Below are 19,364 nucleotides of genomic sequence, written 5' to 3'. Positions count from 1 at the left end.
TCCCAGCATACAATGCGGGATCGAGCTACCAGAGGGCGTGAGATCATTAATCATGCATGCAACATGAGCATCTATTAATTTTCCATTCGATATTATTGCAGTCAGTGAAACCTGGCTTAAATACAATAACCCTTTGGCCTAACTCCCAAATTACCACTTCGTTACCAGATAAGCTATAAACACGGCCGTGGAGTAGCCATGTTCGTGATAGATTTTACTTTTTTCGAAGTGATGATTTACACTTTGACCCTTGTTAATCCATCTTTATTGAAAATATAAGACCAAACGAAAAACAAATATAATTATGGTGCACTCTATATAGAGCTCCCTCTCTCTCACTCTTGATCCATTCCAGTTCATCGACCAAATTTATTCAGTTTTAATCTAAATTGTCTAGGTAAAACAAAATTGCTTATATTCTTGGTGATTTTAACATTGACATCCTCAAATATTTCTATTACAAATATCACAAAAAGAAAAACTTAAACTTAAATTTTGGATGTCTGACGGTTTTCTTACATCTGCTAAGCATAACCAACAATTTTGCTTAACATTTCTATACTGTCTATCTACTCAAAATAAAATTAATAGTACAAACAATTTCGTAACAAATTAAACTCTACAATCAAAGCTGCCAAAAACAATCATTTTATTAATCTTTTCCTTAAATACAAAAATGATATCACGTTTACCTGGAGAACTAAAATTATCAGAAAAATCTCTTAAAGAGGTCAGCCAGATTCCTAAATTGACTGCAATGGGAACCTTATTTTAATGACCCTGACAAAATTTCAAGCACATTCAAAAAATATTGTTATTCTAACATTATATTTGTTATATTTTGTATTTTATTAAAAACATTCGAACTTTATGTGACACTGTTAATGCCAATCTTATTTCCCTGTCTAAATATTTTAGGCCAACAAACTTTCAATAAATCACAATAAGTGTAACTTCGTTCTGTTTTGAAGCCCTGTGTCTAAATTTCTTGACCTTTCATCCTTAAAAATCTATGATCATGCCATACCAAATGTTCAAAATACCAAATTCTTAGGAGTTCATTTTGATTGTGGCTTAACATGAAAGAAACAGATAAACGAAATTGAGTTAATAAAATCTGAGCATTTTTTTTAAAAAGTGGACTTTAGTAAATCAATATTAAATTCGCCATTAAGGAAAGCTACTTTTTTCATTGTTACTTTTATCAAGAAGTTTAATCATATTAAGATTAAATGATTTAACTGAAAGCTCAGGCAGCCCATAAATAATACCTAAAATAATATGCTGAGGCTTAGAGTTTATTTCGATAAAAATTGATTCTGAATTTGAGGAGATAAAAGCTGAAAGATCAGGACGGTTATGGTATTGATATATCTGATTCAGGTACATAGCAACTCCTCCACCTGGTCGTTCGGAGCGAGAAGAGTGCAAGAGTTTGTATCGATAAATATTTAAATTGTCTTACAAGTGTTAAAGAATGTTTCAGTAAAACATAATGCAGAAAATTCATGTTTAATATCTAGAGCTAACAAAAATCGTCAATTTCACTAAAGTGTTTAATAAGCCTAAGGGAGTTTAAATGAAAAACGCTAACGATGTTCGTAAATTAGAAAATTTGGTGTTAAATCCGTCAATTGATAAATAGTTACATGGTTTATTTTGATCTAGTAAGAAATGCAACAATTGAGTAGTAATTAGTAATTTTGTATTTCTTTGATAATGGTATATCTTCCTGAAAACAAAAAAATACAAAAGTGGTACAAACATAGGTACCGGTAGTGAAATTAAAATTAATCGTAATAGTAGTAAAGCTCTCGTTTAAAGTTGTCGTTCTGTTTATGAGTTTGATTATGCTATGTGTTACGACACACTTTAGACCAAAAGGAATCGCACAAATTGACAACCGATAAAAGTTAACGCAATTTATTATATAGAGTACTTTCCCTTTTCTATATATTTCGAGCAAAGAAAAAGAAAACCAGATTTCAACAATTACAAAGTACAAATGACAATGACCTAATTTATACAAATTCCATAAATCACCACTAATAATTATAAATCTAGGTATGTATTCATACCAAGCAAATTCACAGGTGATTTGGTCCAGTTCTGATTAATCCGAAATATATATAGTCCGCTAAAATTCCACTAGCGATTTAAGTTTACAAAAAAAAAATGAGCTTAAAAGCCAAAGACCAATATAGGCCTAAAGTTCTTCCAATCTTCAGGATATCCAATCTTCGTAAGTATATACGGTTCTGTTGGACATACGCCATTTTCCAGCTGAAAACTTCAGTTTGATGTCTTGACCATAATAGGCGCTTAACTTCTATTTGCCACTTCATTCTTTCCATCCGATCCAGGCGAGTGAGATCATCGGTTATTTATCACCAGTTAAAACAGTGTTTTTGCGTTTCATTATGTTGACTTTTTCAGCATATGAAAGGAGTTAAAATAAAATATGCGGTGGTTTGTTGTTAAGACCCTTTCCATCACGATGTCCCCTTTCAATTCTTAAGGGAGCAGGTAAGTTAAAATTAGAGCGAAGAAAATGTTCAAAAAATGTTTTTCGATAGTTGTAGGTTTGATACCAATATGCGAATATTATTTCTGCGAGAAAACCTCTCACCTTTGTTAGTTTCAGACTCCATGTAGGATAGTTTACGTCTTACGTCAAGGAAAGATTGTTCAGTAGACTGTTTGAATATTTTAGCAGATGTTTGAGTATCTTCTAGTGCTTTTATTCGTTCACTATTAACATTAATAGATTCGGAAAGATCCTGCTGTCCCTTAAGCAATGTTGTTAAAGAAGTGCGAACACATTGTTCCATCCCCTGCTCAGGTAAACATGGCGGCTTAGCTGTGGTAGCACTTGATTCAGGTATAGCGAAGGAAGAAACTACGCATTAACAAAGGAAACCAGGAGCTTAAAATTAGCAGTCTTTCTTCAACAAGTGCATGTGACTGACACCTAGATAACTCGTAGTAAACTCGAAGAACTCGTAGGTAGCTCGTAGAGTACTTAGGGTACTCCTACCTAGATCGTATACTACTCTGGATACTCGTCGGCAGTTTTGTCATCTACGAGTTTGATGTGAGCACCCCGAAACGAGTACGAGTAAGTATGAGCTCACCGAGTTGGCTCGTACCTAACTCGTATTTAATTCGGTACAAACTTGAACACTTGTAATAATCTCGTAGTTAACTCCGTGCTCTGATGGGCATAATTCGTACATATTAACTCGTAACCAACTCCATAAGTTCGTACTTCACTCTTAGCTAACACGTAATAAGCTCGTTTGGTCCTTTCCAAATATCACAAGTCTTTAACTCGCAGAAATCGTGCGACTTAGGTGAAATAAACTTAGGTGGAAGAGGGGCTTTTCTTCTCTCCATGACGTTCAAAATATCTTATTCATATAGGTCTAAAATTACGTCTTCTTTTGTCTACATGCGCCATTCGACATTACTTTTATATGAATAAAAGGATAGTAATAATAAAAAAAACTTGTCTCAGAAGCATCCTAACCTATGCATTACAATGGCATGTACACACATTATATTTCGACCGGCCATGCTTAGATACCTTAACTTTCAATGTTGACGGGCTGTAAAGTGTTTCAGCCCTAGGTACTAGTAATTCCTGGCTTATAAACAACATAAATATTGTGGTCGCATCAGAGGGACAGCCAAGAGGGGAAACAGAAACAGGGTTGGTGTAGGCCCCTATTTACGAAAGATTTCGCCGAAGGCACAAACAAAGATGTGTATAAGAGACAGGAGTGCAAGAATCTGGAGGGGCCCATTATTAGGGGCTCATGCCATTATTGAGGGCCCATGATAGTATTGTGCATATTAGAATTTCAATTTAATTTTAATAGACCTTACCCCTCTGGTAAGCTTGGGCCCTAGGATCTTGCTCCCTCTCCCCCTCTCGGTGACACTGTCGCATCATCAATAATGATCATCATCATCATCATACATTAAAACAAAGATAAAAGTAATTATCACAAACTTTATTAACAGGTCACAAACGCACATTCGTGTAATCAGATAACTAGGTCTATTGTGTGCGCCGATAATAGTATAATAATGAAACTTTATCTAATTTACAACTTTTGCTTCAAAGTAAGAGATTATAATGTAAAGTCAAAATGTACCTCTTTCATTCCAGTGGTAAAACGTTCCTTTGCATCAATCAGCAGTTGAAAATTGTAAATGTTTGCCTCTGCCTGTATTCAATAGGATAAAGAAAGATGTACAGTTTGTTATGTTCTGGTTCTCATGGGTAAGACCGAAGTTGTCAGTTGGATATACAAAATTTCCCTAATCTTTTTTTGTTACTATCAAACTATGTTTTTTTAAGAGTTCTCTTCAATCTTTCTAACCTCAATAATTACAAGTAATACAGCGCGAGTTGTATACGTTTCATAAAAACATTAAATAAATGTAATTCCTTCACTAAAAACCTATGCTTCTTCTTATTTTATTTATCTTATAATTCTTATTGTTTTCACTTTGCTGTTTTCTGTATCATTTTTTATTTGATTTTCCTTTTATTACTCGATCAATCTTTCTTTCTTTGTGACGTTTTTGTTTTAATGAGATAACGCATTTGCAACACATAGTTTGTTCAAATGCTTGATTAGATCACCATTTTAAGTATTTTGTTAGAGCGAGTCTTTCCCCGACATACAGTAGTCGATAGTATTTCTTTTTTTAGGTGTATTTGTGTGACGTGTCCAATATAGAAAACGTGTTATTATCCAACTTTCAAGATTCAACTTAATTTTCAACAATATACCGTTAGTTATACAATAATTGACAAAGGGTGTAAGGTATAGTTAAATAAAACTTTAACACAATGATTAAAACTAATACAAACCAATTATTCTAGAGTTTACAATAATTTGAATGGATTTATTTTGACGGAAGCAGGATATAAAGAAATAATTTTAACAAAACCGATTGTAAAAATTAAAATATATGTGGTAAGTTAAGTTGATCTGAAATATATTTAATAAACACATTTTCTTTGACAACTGCCTGTAATATTTCTCGTGACTAAGGAAATATCATTCCATAATTTAACGCCATTAAACGAAATTCTTTGTTAACATAAATTAATACGAGGCTTGGCCAAGGCAAAATAAACAGTTCTAATAAATCTAGTATTAAATTTGTGATTAATATTTTTAAAGCAATCGCAAGTAGAATGGTGTATTCTACCGTGATAAATATCAAAAATAAATTAAAGAACCTAATTCATGTATTTATTTTTATATTATCAAGAATTTTAAGCCTAAACAACAAAGGCGGGGTATGGGCTCTAAAAATGCAAAAAGTAATACATCCAACAATCATTTTTTGAGAAAGAAAAATACGTTCTGAATATGAAATATATGTGCCATACATATACGTTAAAATAGGAAATATAAATGAATTATGAAGTTCAATAAATATGCTTAGAAGAATTAATCGTATTAACTTAAAAAGAAAGCCAGCATGTTTCTTATCCTGTTACGTTCATCATCAGTATTTCCAGGACTGATAATTGTCAAACTTATTACCAACAAAATTAACAAACTTTCTTTAATTAAAACATTACTAATAGAAAAATTTAATAGAATACTTATATTGATACATTAGACAAAAAAATTATAAAATTGTTTTTTTGTTTCTGAATTTATTTGAATTACACAAACTGGTAATTTTTTGAAATTAAACATTAAATATCTGATGAATCAAGAATTTTTCCAGAAAAAAATGAAATAAATTATTACCGCCGGCAAATAGACGAAAATAAAAAATGATGAATTTGGAAGATCAATAATATCAATTTTTAAAAAGTGAGTCCCAATACAGAGCCTTGAGGAACCCCACAAAAAATATTTTATTCAAGTTATCCGAAATATAATTGTTATTCATGCATTTTAAATGTAATCATAATTATTTGTCAGTCTATCGTGTCTATATGTGTTGATTAAGTTGTTTTATGCAGTGTCCGTAGGTATATTTGTTAAGGTCAGCCTATCGTTTCTAAAATGTTGGCTTGTGCCTGTCAGATGAAAAGCAATATATCAAGGGGCTTTTTTACCGCTATGATTCGTAATGACCTGTAAAAGGTATTGAAAGTGTAAACTGCAATATTTAGCAAACTGGACAAAATTACGATCTGTAAAAGTTAGTTTAGGTCCTACCATGAATATAAAAAAGAAAACTGTGGATTCTTCCCGGGAAAATTTTGATTCCTAAATGGCGGGAAATGAGCTTTCGCGACTTCTGAGGTGTCTTTTAATGACTTTTAAGTTCTTCAAAATTCAAGGACTTCCCCTCTTGAAAACGATTCCATGAATCAAGGAACCCCAAATAGAAAGGGAGGTTCGAATTCTCCCGAGCAAAATGTTGATTTCTAAATATGGAAAATGAGCTTCCCGACTTCTGAAGTGACTTTTAAGTCTTCAAAAATTCAAGGTTTTCTCTTATTAAAAACGATTCCATGAATCGATGAACGATGAAAAAAAGAATCGATGAAAAAAAGGGGTTCGGGTTTCCCCTGGGAAAATTGCGATTCCTAGATGGCGGGAAATGAGCATTCCCGATTTCTGAAATGTCTTTTTATTTCTTTTTATGTCTTTTATTCCTGTTCCTCAAAATTCAAGGTTGTCCCCTCTTGAAAAAGGGCAGGTATTTTTTTCTCATTCTTATTGTATGTGCGTATACAGCTAGGTATGTATTGTAGGTGTGTAGGCCCTATAATATAAATGTTGATTATTATTATTATTATTATTATTATTATTATTATACATATCAAAAATTAAGTAGTTGCATACGTATTCTTTTTTTCATGAATCGATAAATCTCAAAAGTAAAGGGGGTCGGGGCAGTCAACGGCAACATTTTGATTCCTGAATAGGGGGTAAATGAGCTTTCCCAACTTCCGAGGTGTCTTTTAATGAGTTTTAAGTTCTTCAAAATGCAAGGTTTTCCCCTACTGAAAACGATTCATTAAATCGATAAACCCCAAAGAAAAAGGGGTCTGTGTTACCCCCGAGAAAATGTCGATTTCTAGATGGCGGAAAATTAGCTTTCTCGATTTTTTTTTCTCGATGTTTTTTTACATTTTTAAGTTCTTCAACATTCAAGGTTTTCCTCCTTGAAAACGGCCAGATAATTTTTTCTCATTCTTATTACAGTAAAAAGGCTTATTACGTGTGTACCGGTGTACATACTTTGCATACGTATTCTTTTTTTCCATGAATCGATGACCCCCCCCCAAAAAAATGTTGATTCCTAGATGGCGGGAAATGAGTTTTCCCGACTTCTAATTTTGTATTCAAGGTCTTTATTCTTTATTTAGATAAATATATAAATTTAAAATGTCAAACAGACAGCCAAAAGACTATATATGAGCAGGGAACAGTATATAAGTGTATTACTTAATAATTGCTTAAAAATTTTAAAACAGAACACCAAAATTCAAGAAATTCCCAACACAGCATAAAAAAAAACAATGGATAAAAAGCACAGCACCAGACATAAATTCAAATTAAAATGAAAGAAATAAAAAAGGCATATAAAAAAACAGATTAATTAGAAATTAAATTTAATTTTATTATTGTAAAAAAAAAAAAAAAAAATCAGCTGTGTATCGTATGTGTATGTTTTATAAACGTGTTAACAATAATACTTTTGCTTCTTTCTTTCTCCGGGTGGTCATACAGCCGTATCTTCCTTTTTTGTCATATTCCAAGTGGCATCATGACGACAATGAATGTGTTGTGTTTTGAAAAATACCTCATAACGAAAATTCACATAAAACAATATAAATGCATCAATTTAATTATTAATTAAATTTGACGTGTAGTATTTTACGTATGTTAAATAGTGTGTTAACTTGGCGAGGTTTAGTCATGCCAAGCCCACAGGTTTTGTTGTGCGTATTTCAAAGGCAAGGCCCTAACTAGGCCTACATACAGGCCTGTTAAAAAATGTTCTACAAATCAAACTTTACCGAAACCGAACATCGTTGCCGATCTGAAAAAGTTGGTATTCGGAATGTGGACTATTTATAGTACCAAAGTATATTCGATACCTCTCCGCGTACACATGAACATACACATAATCAAATATAATTGTCTTGAATAAAAGGTAAACTAGAAGATAATTATGAGCTAGTAATGATTGAATTATCAGGATAACCACGAATACATAGTTTAAAGATTATTAAACTTGCCAAATTTGATCGTTTGCCATACACGAAATGACCGAGTTGAGCAATTGTTTTTATTTTCCTAGCCAAGAAGTGCAGTGTCACTTTAAAAATAATTTTAAATATTACCTGCGCTTCTTTTGAACAGTTTGGTACTCTTGTCGAAAAATCAGCCAATATTAGTAAAGCTTTTTTCAAAATATTTCTGACATTTTGCAATAGAATAAATGTGCATATTCATGTAATGTGTAAACTTTTTTGGAGTACAATTACTGATTGGGATATTAAAATTGTACAAATGATCAAGCTCAACATTTGTAAACAAATGCAATTTCAAATTGCAAAAATAAGTATTTTGAAATGTTCCAAATTTTATAATATTAAATATATTATAGAATTTTTATATTAAAAATCTTAATCCGTTAAAGTTTGGTATATTTTTATTGGTTACGAACTCTGCTTTATTAATTTAAATAGTGCTATCTGAGAGCGTTTTGTCCTTGTATGCTATGTTCAATAATTTTTCAATACATGCTTTTTCGGTGACACATTATTTTGATAAACAAAAAAAAAAAACATGTCTTAGTTAAATTTATATAAATGGTTGGCATCGTATCTATTACTTTGCAGCAAAGTCAGTTGTTTAATCCACGATATAATAGACTCAAGAAATGATTGGGGATGAAAAAAAATTAGTCAAAAAAGTTTGTTGTCAACAAACCCCGCTTCAAACCGCTCGCAAATACATATATATATACATATATTTGTTTAATATAGTATTACAATTTTTTAATGAGCTCATTCGGTAGCTCAGTCGTTGTTGCGATATATTATTTTTAGATATATTCAGGTAAAGTTTTAACAATCATATTTTGCCGATCATTGACAGACTTTCTGCCTTTCTATGATCTAACAGACAAATTTTTTTTTATTCTCTTCTAATTAAATTAAAAGAGGTAAGATTAAATTTTAATTCTCATCATAAAGAAATATTATAATAGTAATAAACAAATAACTCACTTCTTTGACAGCGAAATCAGAGCGGAAAGTCTGAATTTGACCATCAAGCTTTTTTCCCAGCTCTTCTTCTTGAACTCCATACTCTTTACTGGGAGAAGGTCCACACTTCTTCTTGAAGTCTTCCAGTGTGAATTCCTTCTCCTTATCCATAATTCCTTTGACATCGTCTTGGTACGTTTCAAGTATCTAGAAAAACAGAAACAAACTAACACAAGTACTGAATTTAAACAGAACAAAAAAAGTAAATAAATAATCAGAAATTTTGGGAAAAAAATCGATAGTCCAAGAGCCCGAACACGACTAAATGTTTAGTTCGATTGTTTTTTTCCCCTGCCCGTCTGAATAGACGTAACTGCTGAATAAACTGGTCAGAGGCCAATAGAAAAAGTCATCTTGCCTGCCTGACGAGGCATAACTGCTGGATTAACGGGTCAGTAGTCAATAAAGTTCATTTTGGTCAATTTACTATAAAATCACAATCGGGGATATAAAACATATGTATATCAAATAACACGATAATCTGAGATTACAAACGCGCTCCCTGTTGCGAAAAATCTGTGTGAATGACAAAAAAGTGGCCCGTGGTCAATACGCTCTCGTCGGCTCGGCCTAGCCAAATGATGTAGCATCAGGTTTTGCGTGGAAAACCCATCAATCGGTTGAGATTGCATGCCGGCCAGACCTCTACCTGTCCGCAGGCAAAAAATTTACACACGCTCTTCTCTGGGCAGAGGTCGATCCACTCGGTTCGGCTAGGCCTAGCCAATCTAAGCCTAAAAAATATATAAATAAAACTTTTCTGATCAGTACCAAATTCTAGGAGGACCGAGATACATGTAACATTGTCAGTGCGTACAATTTTGAAGTAGATCGTCCTGTGGTTTTTTTGCTATGCTCCCGGAAGACCACACACAGATGCGCGAGATTGCAATACCATTAACCTCTCCCCTTTGGAGAGACAAGGGTAACTAGATTTTAACTCGTCACTGAGGACGAGTTTGGTGATCCGCCGCACTTCGACCCTCAGGAAGCGCGAGCGGTGCGGATTGAAATGTTTTAAAATTCTCAAAATGGCCTAAAATATGCTGTAATTAGTTTTTAAGTGTAATTTTTTTAAACATTTGAAAAGATTTACGCTTGCGTACGTGGACGTCTTGACGCCTGTGCGCATGTTAATTGCCACAAACTTTACTCCTGATATGAATACAGTGTCGGGAACCCAACATATGTACGGTAACAAAACTAAACCAAAACCTTGTTTATTGGCACTCTGTAATGGTTTAGTATATTTTTCAGTTACGTATCCAATCCATTTACATGTGAGATTTTTTAGTTTGGGTTTTTTTTTTGTTCTTTGTTATTGTTTTTGCAATTATCATTGTTTGTCTGGTAGGTATCTTGTACAGGGACGTGTTTCCTTTTTACCTACCAGACTCATTACGTTTGAGTTTTGAGTGAAATACGTGATGAAGCTTTTCGGATTTCTTCGCTAGTGATTGGATCTTGTAAATGTCGTGTTAGTAAAATAAAATGTCATTCCTTTAACATTTTCACATGCGAGTTGTTTTTGAAATCCCTCTCGCACATTTTTAACCTAAAGTTCATCTGAAGAAAAAACAACAAGGTTTCCATTTGTATCCTCCACACAAACACACTTGGATTATCACTTCTCACTAACCGCCGTGCACTGCACAAAAATGTTGCGACTATCATTTGTGACGCAAGGTCATAAAGGGCTGTAAACTCGTCCTAACACAAAAATAATGTTTTGTCATGATTGTATAGAACATATTATTTACTTTATAATGAAAGTTAAATTAACTCAATCGGGTGTTTGGAAGCAAAGTCATGACCGTTTAAATAATTATCATCTTATCAACTTTCTTAAAACAGGTTTTGAGAAAAATGCCTTTTAAGACCAGCTCAGACAGCGTCATACGACGCAGCTCGACATGATTTGTTATCACGTCGGGTCTGTGTGAATTAAATGCAGACTTGATAGTTTGCGTCAGGGGCAGTCGCGTCGTAGAACATTAAACATGTTTAATATTTCTCACGACGGCTCAAGACTGTCCCCGACAGTAATTCAAGTTGGGCTACGTCGTACGACGCTGTCTGAGTTGGCCTTAAAAAAGTTACACATACAAATTTGTGATGTTGATCTGTTGAACTTGTTGATGTGCTCAAACTTCTTCAATGTATTTTAAACGCTTTTTTGAACAATCAACTGCTTTGTTACTTTTGCAAATCAAAGCACAATATATGTCGGTCTTAAGAAAGTACTCCTATTTGACAATCATTTCCATGTTTTCCTTGAATAATAAACGTTGAACAATCAAACGCTTCCTTAGTATTACGTTTTAAACAAATTAAAACAGGTTTAACCATATAAGTGAGCACAGAACATTTGATGATCGTAATTATTATTATTATTAAGCTTTGGTACCACTGTAAGCACAAGAATTATAGAGTACATTTAAATCTAGATCTACAAAGAATATAATCTATCTCTGAGATTCATATAGAATAGTCTGAGTAAAATCTCAAAGTTATAGAAGAAAATAGTTTAATTGTACTTGAGTTGAGTGTCATAGTTGGCAAGCAGCTTACTTGACATTGCTAATCGACCGTTTCTCTCTTCTCTTGCCTCATAATCGCAACCATATTTTGCATACAAATGCGCTATTACAAAACCGCTTTAATAAAAATTGCTTTAGCCAATATTTTTGAGTGTGGAGGTAGATCAAACAGACACCTACCTTTACATATTTTAATGACATAACAATGTCAGGTATTGGAAATTTCAGTATGAGATTTCACAAAAAAAAAAAGGGGGATTTTCTGAGGCTGGTGTGAGAGCTTAAAATTGGGTCTCATCGTGAGTTCCACTCCAAATGCGTAATCAATTCAATTCAATATAACATAAAGTCTGTCAATGATACTCACACTCATACCTTTACTAGTCCAGCGCCAGTGGCGGCGCCAGCGGGGTGGCAGGGGAGCTTAAGCTCCCCACCGGACAAGTCAAGCCCCCGGGGAATCAGACCATAAAACATATAAAAAATAGGCCCACACCAAGCCTACACATGTCTGTCACAGTCTGAGAGTGCCATTTTCGGCCATCCAGAGGTTAATATTCTTTTAAAAAATCTCATTTGGGAGGGGTACCCCCTCTCAACCCCTTCCTCCAGCTCGAGCCTACGAGCTCAAGTCCCATTGTTGGACAACTTAGCCCCCCAGAAAATATATCCTAGAGCCACCACTGCCCAGCACACCGACAAACTTATATGCTACACGCGAGCCCTATTTGTGGATTTTTCATCTGCATTGAACACTTTTACAGATTAATGTTCTACTACAGAAGTTGCATCGAATAATGCTTCATCTTCCCTAATATTGTGGATTAAGGACTTTTTATCTGATAGGACTCAAGTTGTTAATGTTCAGAATTGTCTGTCAAATCAATATCACTTACCACTGGTGCACCACAAAGGTGTGTTTCATCTGCATTGCTGTTCATTTTGTATATAAATGAATAGGGGGGAAGGGGAAACTGCGTCGATACTCAAAGTATGCAGACGATATTGTAATATTAAGTCTTATTAATGATGGTGATGAGACTAGCATATCGGACATTTCATTACCTGGTGCGATAAGAATTACCTTCAGTTGAATTTATCCAAAACTAAAGAAATCGTTTTTGATTTCTCAAGAAATCCCCGACACAAATTGACCCAATTAATATAAAAGATATAGATATTGAAATCGTCCAAAAATACAAATACTTAGAAACAACTGTTGACAGCAAATTATCTTTGGCTAAAGAATGCAAGTCTGTAATTTCTAAAGCCCAAACACGAATGTTTTTTAAGGAAACTTAGATCTCTGCATAATACAACAATACTCAGACTCTCCAATAAATCTTTGGTCTAAAGTACTACAGTATTTTATTTAACTGTGCTGTGTGGTGTGGTGTGGGGCATGTCTGAAAGAATATGGAATCCATTGCTAAACAGGCTAGCAAAATTATAGGGGAGGGGTGTGATCTTGCTAGAGAATGTACCGACAGGATCAACAAAAAGGCAAATGAAATAATGTCCTACAATAATCACCCTCTAAATAATTACAATGCGTATTTACAGTCAGGAAGAAGGTTAAGGTCAGTAAAATGTCGCACTAAACGACAGGATCTTTTGTCCCGCACTCAATTCGTGTGTGCAATACCAGTTAATTTTAAGAGGTGGGTGAATTAGGTAGGGGTCCACAATGTTTTTACGAGTTAATGAGTTGTTAATTTTTTGAATTCTTAATGTTTTGTGCAAATTTTATTTATTAGGGTAAGGATTTGGGTTATATACCAGAGGTTTTTTTTTATTATCAACAACTATTATTGGTCTTTAATTACATGCATAATTCAAGATTATCAGATTATTATTTAATTAGCTAAGAAGCATTAATTTCACTGAGGTCTAGTGTCCACAATTACCTATGGGTGTAGGTAATTGTGGCCAGTACATGCATCTTATTTTTTCGCTTGATGTATTGTGTTATAAAACTAGAAATTGCAAATTGCAAGTGAAGTGCTGCGAAGTACAACTGCATAAAATGTTCTTCGAACAAAATTATTTATGCGAGTCAAGTGAAAATAATGAATAATAAAAATATAACAAATAATATGAGCACGACCCATTGTCTATATTAGAACAGCGTTGGTACCGTGTACAATAGTGTTTTGCTGCAGTGACATCTCTCTGCTGGCGACTCGCTGCGGCTGCTGGCGACTCGCTGCGGCTGCTGGCGATGACTCGCTGCTGGCGAATCGATCTGCGCATGTGTATAAAAATGGTATTTATTTCCGAAAACACTATGCCAGTCTACAACAAGCGTCGCCTAAATGTAATAATTAGCACGTTGAAATAGGCTAGTAAATAAGTTTAACTGGGTTCGTAAATAATATTGGCCTCAAAATATTGTGGCTGAGACATGAGCCGATTAAAGGTAGAAATAGGAAACCTAGAAATATAGTACAAACGCTGAATAGTACTCCAGCGTCGCGACATGCCGACGTTGGTACGAGTAGGTTAGTCTACAAACGTCGCCTAAAGTATTTTGATTTTACCCGGCAGAACAATAGAAGGAAACTCCGCTTTTCAGTTGTCTTAGGCGATAGTTTTTTGACAAACAATGACCTTTCAGAGGTCAAATTGCTGTCAAGAATATGAATTGGCTGCTTCGCAGCAATGAAATTTTGGTATGTTATAACATTTTACACTAATAAGTGTCTTATAGAGTTCAGACAGACTTCTAAAAAGACAGTGCCCTCTAGCCCGTCCACAATTACCCACACAACCGATTTGTCGACAAAACAGTCTAGCCACAATACTAGTCTGCCAGTTCACCGAAGCAGCCATTGCACAGTCCTTTTACACAATAGTAATGTACAAAATACAACAATAATTACCAAAATACCGTTCTTTAGAAATTCAATTTTTGCATCAGCCCAAAATTGCGGTAACAAATAATCATGGCTTTGTATACTTTTTCCAAATTCATGAATAAAATGTGTTCACTCGATGCAAAAGCTGCATTCATAACATCGCGGGAAGGACAAGGAAGGCAATAGATGGCGCAATTTAGACTTCTCTGCCAACTACTGGTCAGTAGAATCGATTTATTGTAGGTGGTCTCCATGGATTGGATACTGTCCACAATTACCCACCCTTATCCTATATGTATTCTACATTCGCAGAAAAACTGTTTTAATTATGTAATTTCAGTGTGTTCTCTCATTAATTTTTCTCTGTTAATGTTATTTATCTCGGTTAAATATTTACAAATGGACAAATAAAATAAATTGAAATTATTAAAATGAAACATGACACGCAGAAAAAAAAAATCAGAAATCAATGGCAAATGCAATGGGAGAGAAAAGAAATTAATAACTTTTAACTAAATGTTTTAAGCTGTTTAGAGAAACATTTATTGAAATTGGCATTAAGTTTAGAAGATAAGTGAATATTATTGATATATAAAAGGAATAAAAAATCACTGGGGAACACCACAAGTGATCAAACAAAAATTAGAAATAGAACTGGAGTGTTTAGTACACTGGGCACAATTTGTAAGATAACTTTGAAAAAGACTGAGGGAGGAACCGCGAATACCATAGTGAGATAGCTTATGTAAAAGATTGCTATGGTCAATTGTGTAGAAGGCTTTAGAAGTTCACTAAAGATTCCGATAGTATACAGTATAAAAATTATTTGTGAGGTCAATAAGTGCCATGGAGGTATCGTAGACTTTTCTAAACCCATATTGTCTACAATAAAAAATACTTGTTCATAAACTAAGAAAGAAAATGAAACAAAGAAAGAAAATGAAAGAAATGAAAATGTCACATAAGAAAGAACAAGGAAAGAAAGTTAAGGGAACAAGAGAAGGAAAAGAGAAAGGAAAGATAAGGAAACATAAGAAAGACAAAGAAAAGGAAAAGAACAGGAAACTTAAGAAATATAATGGAAAGAAATGGATAAGGAAACAAAGAAAGAAAATGAAAGAAATGAAAATGTCACATAAGAAAGAACAAGGAAAGAAAGTTAAGGGAACATGAGAAAGAAAAGAGAAAGAAAGATAAGAAAACACAAGAAAGAAAAGGAAAAGAACAGGAATCTTAAGAAATATAATAAAAAGGAATGGATAAGGAAACATAAGAAAGAAAAGAAAAGGTTATATGATAAAGAACAAGAAAAGAAAGATCTGACATGAGAAAGGAAAGACAAAGAAAGGCAAAGAAACTGAAAAGAACAGGAGAATTAAGAAAGACGATGAAAAGGAATAGAAGGAAACATAAGAAAGAAAAATGAAAAGAAAAGAAAAGGTCACATGAGGAAGATCTGAAAAAAAAATTATATTATTTAAGGAAACAAGGAATACATCTGAAAGGGAAAGTAAAGGTAAGTAATTTTTGGTAACATAAAGATAAGGAAAGATAAGAAAAGGGAACATAAGATGAAATGAAATTAAATGTGAAAAATATCCCTGGAAAACTGACAAGGTAATTTTTGATATTTGATTTCTTGTGCTGCTTAATTTTCTTTAATAAATTAAAAATAAATAAAAATTAACATGTTTTCACTTTGTTCTTTGTGATCTGTTTGTTCTCTTCCTGTTGTTTTGACACTGTGCCTTGAGCACCTATTTTTGGTGGTGATGTTTGCGCTTTAAAAATCGTTATTAATTATTAACTTGATAATTTTGTCATATATATATTTTCAAGTGCTTTTAAGATGTTGATCATTATATGTATGTGATGGAATTGAAGTCGAAAATTAGCTCTTTTAGGAGGACCGTACCGTACCCCTTTTTGTCCTTTTCGTTTCTTTTCTTTTTTCTCTCTCTATTTTTCTTACATTTTGAAGGGGAGTGCTATTCCCTGGATCTGCACCTGGAGAGTTACGTATGTTACGTCACAACAAATGATAAAATACAAGGAGTTACATGATAGTTTAAGCTTTTAGCACAGCATGGAATACACCTTTGCAAGCAGCTCAATTTACTAAAAATGTGTAGACGATATTTATTTATCCATTCGTGTCGATGTCTTCCCAACGGACTGGCCCTATAGAAAAACAATCTTCAAGCCGACGTCATTATGTAATTCGTTGGGCCAAGGTAGTTTGCGTATATCAGACTGACGTCATTCTAATGAGGTGTATCTACGTTGGCACTACGGACAGCCGAACGTCTAGCCAACCAAAGTCAGAGTTCGTTGGGCCAACAAGAGCAGTAAGAATAAAAATGGCATCATTTTATCCCGTCATCATGAATGCCTCTATGTGCTTCACATTAGTATAATATTGCGCCAGTCATTTCATTAAACAGTTATGAAACGCATACATACCTTCCAAGGGAGGCAGCTAGTCATTTTAGCCCTGCCAGGTACTCTCTCTAACCTCTAAACACTCTCACGTTAAGTCTTGAGATCCCAAAAATAGCTATGTCATCATTGTTATTAATTACAGGTGCAATACTGCTATTAACTACATAACGTCGTAATATTAAAATTATTATATAATTATGTCTAGGTTAGAAGAAACATTCACCTTTTTAATCCTTGCATCAAAATCATTGAGCACTTTTCTGTACATTTTAAATTCATGTGAAATAGCATTAGCCTATATGAAGAGAAAAAATAAATGTATCATTCATTGACTCCTTGAAATAATAAAACTGTTAATTTTAGAGCACCATTTAAAATGTTTAAAAACCCTTTTTTCACCATCATAGAGAGTCAGTCATGCATCATGTGGACCATCTTTCTACTTTAATGGGCCTATGTAATATTAAGCACGAAAATTTGACATATCTTTGTCAAATTTTTATTCACATTTTTTTTAGAACTACTACTGTATAATATTGTAATTGATTATTGAAATCCATCATAATGTGTTTTGCAGTCCCCAGTCTTGATGCTCAAATAAGACAAAATAATAAGATTTAAATAAAAAAGTATAAAAAGTATTCTAGAATAAAATCTCACCTCCGCCATCGAAGTAATGTCAAATCCTTTTCCACGATTAATAGAGTCTGTAAGTTCCTGAAATATACATGTATACATGAATTAGAAAATTATAGTATTTGTTTATCATGCAAACAGAATGAAAACCTAAAAGGTAGTCTATAGGCATTCGTGATTATCATTGTACTTTATGCATTAAGGTTGCCACTAAATTGTTTATAAAACAGGAGATGTTACAATGGATTAGCATGAAAAATACCTGAAAGTTTCTACATAAAATCCCACATGTCATGTCTCTGCCATCAATTCTTTGAACTTCAGATATTCCTGAGGCAAACAAAGTCTGCATCAAATTCATAAAATGCTCCTGGAATCGTTGAGATGTTTCTGAAAATATAAAAAATACACACATCTGGATTATGATATGATAATATATACATATATGTATACATACACACATACATACCCCCCCCCCCACACTCACACACCACTATTCCACTATTTGCATTCACACCTGGGCTGTGTATATATATTGCCTTGGTTTGGCTCTGTATTCATTAGTGGTCGTGGGACTAGATTGGGCCCTACCTAAGCTGGTCGAACGTTTCGTTTGGGTCTGTACCCTAGCTGCACTGATGAGGCCTGGAAGCCGAAACGGATCCGTCTACAGATATTGGGATTCCTTCCAGTGGATGCTTAGTTTATTTTGTCATTCTGATCAGATTTTCTCTACTGTTCCGTTTTAATTTGGGTGAGACAGTCCTAGGCTTGATTGGTAAAATTAACAAATACTCACAAAATAATAAGTGGGCAGTCTTCACATGCAATGGGTGATTGGTTGGATTGGTTGTTGCTGGGCAAAAAAATCCTACAGCATGAAAAAGCAGGTTTAGGCAAAGATATGGTATACTGTATTTAATATTTTGGGCACAATAGAAATATGTTTGAGTTTTTTGGTACTTTGTTGTGTTTTTATCCATTAACATAAAAAAATACTATTCTGGATAAAATGTGAATCTATATAATTACTAACCTCCAATGACACATTTGGCATTTCCCTCACAGACATCATCTCCAGGGGAAGGCATCAGGTAACACCTTAAATTAGTAAACACCTTAGAAATGTTGTTTCTAACTTCCTTATTTTCTTCGCCTTGGTCACCTATGTCTGTTGCCTATCGATCCCAGAGAAAATATAAGGTGAATAATAAAAAAAAAAAAAACTCTTTACTTAGTTCGACTGTGTTCTATTTATTTTGTTTCCTTGTATATATATTTTTTCTCCAACCTGACAGTTAGTGGAGGTTATTTATTTAATTATTACATTCGGCACAAAATCACAAATCAGAAAAAGCCAGAGGAGTGCCAAGAGGCACCATGAAATGAGAGACCAAGACAATGGTGTATATACACACACACACACACATATATATATATATATATATATATATATATATATATACATATATATTTACACACACACATATATATCTACATATATATAAATACATATATACATATACATATAAATATATATATACATTTATATATATATATACATATAAATACATACATATATACATATATACATTTACATATATATACACATACACA

At 33.5% G+C, this 19,364-nt stretch overlaps 1 protein-coding gene across 1 annotated transcript in view; it reads right to left on the bottom strand.

The window, feature by feature from the left end:
• Positions 1-9,232: 9,232 nt before the first annotated feature.
• Positions 9,233-19,364, bottom strand: part of LOC117124284 (atlastin-1-like) — a gene marked incomplete at its 3' end in the record, with an annotated part of 17,476 nt that continues 7,344 nt past the window's right edge. The window contains exons 3-7 of the mRNA XM_033270466.1: positions 18,784-18,925; positions 18,010-18,137; positions 17,772-17,828; positions 17,335-17,406; positions 9,233-9,418 (exon numbers count right to left, since the gene is read on the bottom strand). Of these exons, the coding sequence (XP_033126357.1) occupies positions 9,233-9,418; positions 17,335-17,406; positions 17,772-17,828; positions 18,010-18,137; positions 18,784-18,925 (585 nt within the window). The remainder of the gene's footprint in view (positions 9,419-17,334; positions 17,407-17,771; positions 17,829-18,009; positions 18,138-18,783; positions 18,926-19,364) is intronic.

Source organism: Anneissia japonica, unplaced genomic scaffold, assembly GCF_011630105.1.
Source record: "Anneissia japonica isolate Jap-2015-1 unplaced genomic scaffold, ASM1163010v1 scaffold860_len134633_cov106, whole genome shotgun sequence".
NCBI lineage: Eukaryota > Metazoa > Echinodermata > Crinoidea > Comatulida > Comatulidae > Anneissia > Anneissia japonica.
This window is presented reverse-complemented; position numbering and strand designations above follow the sequence as displayed.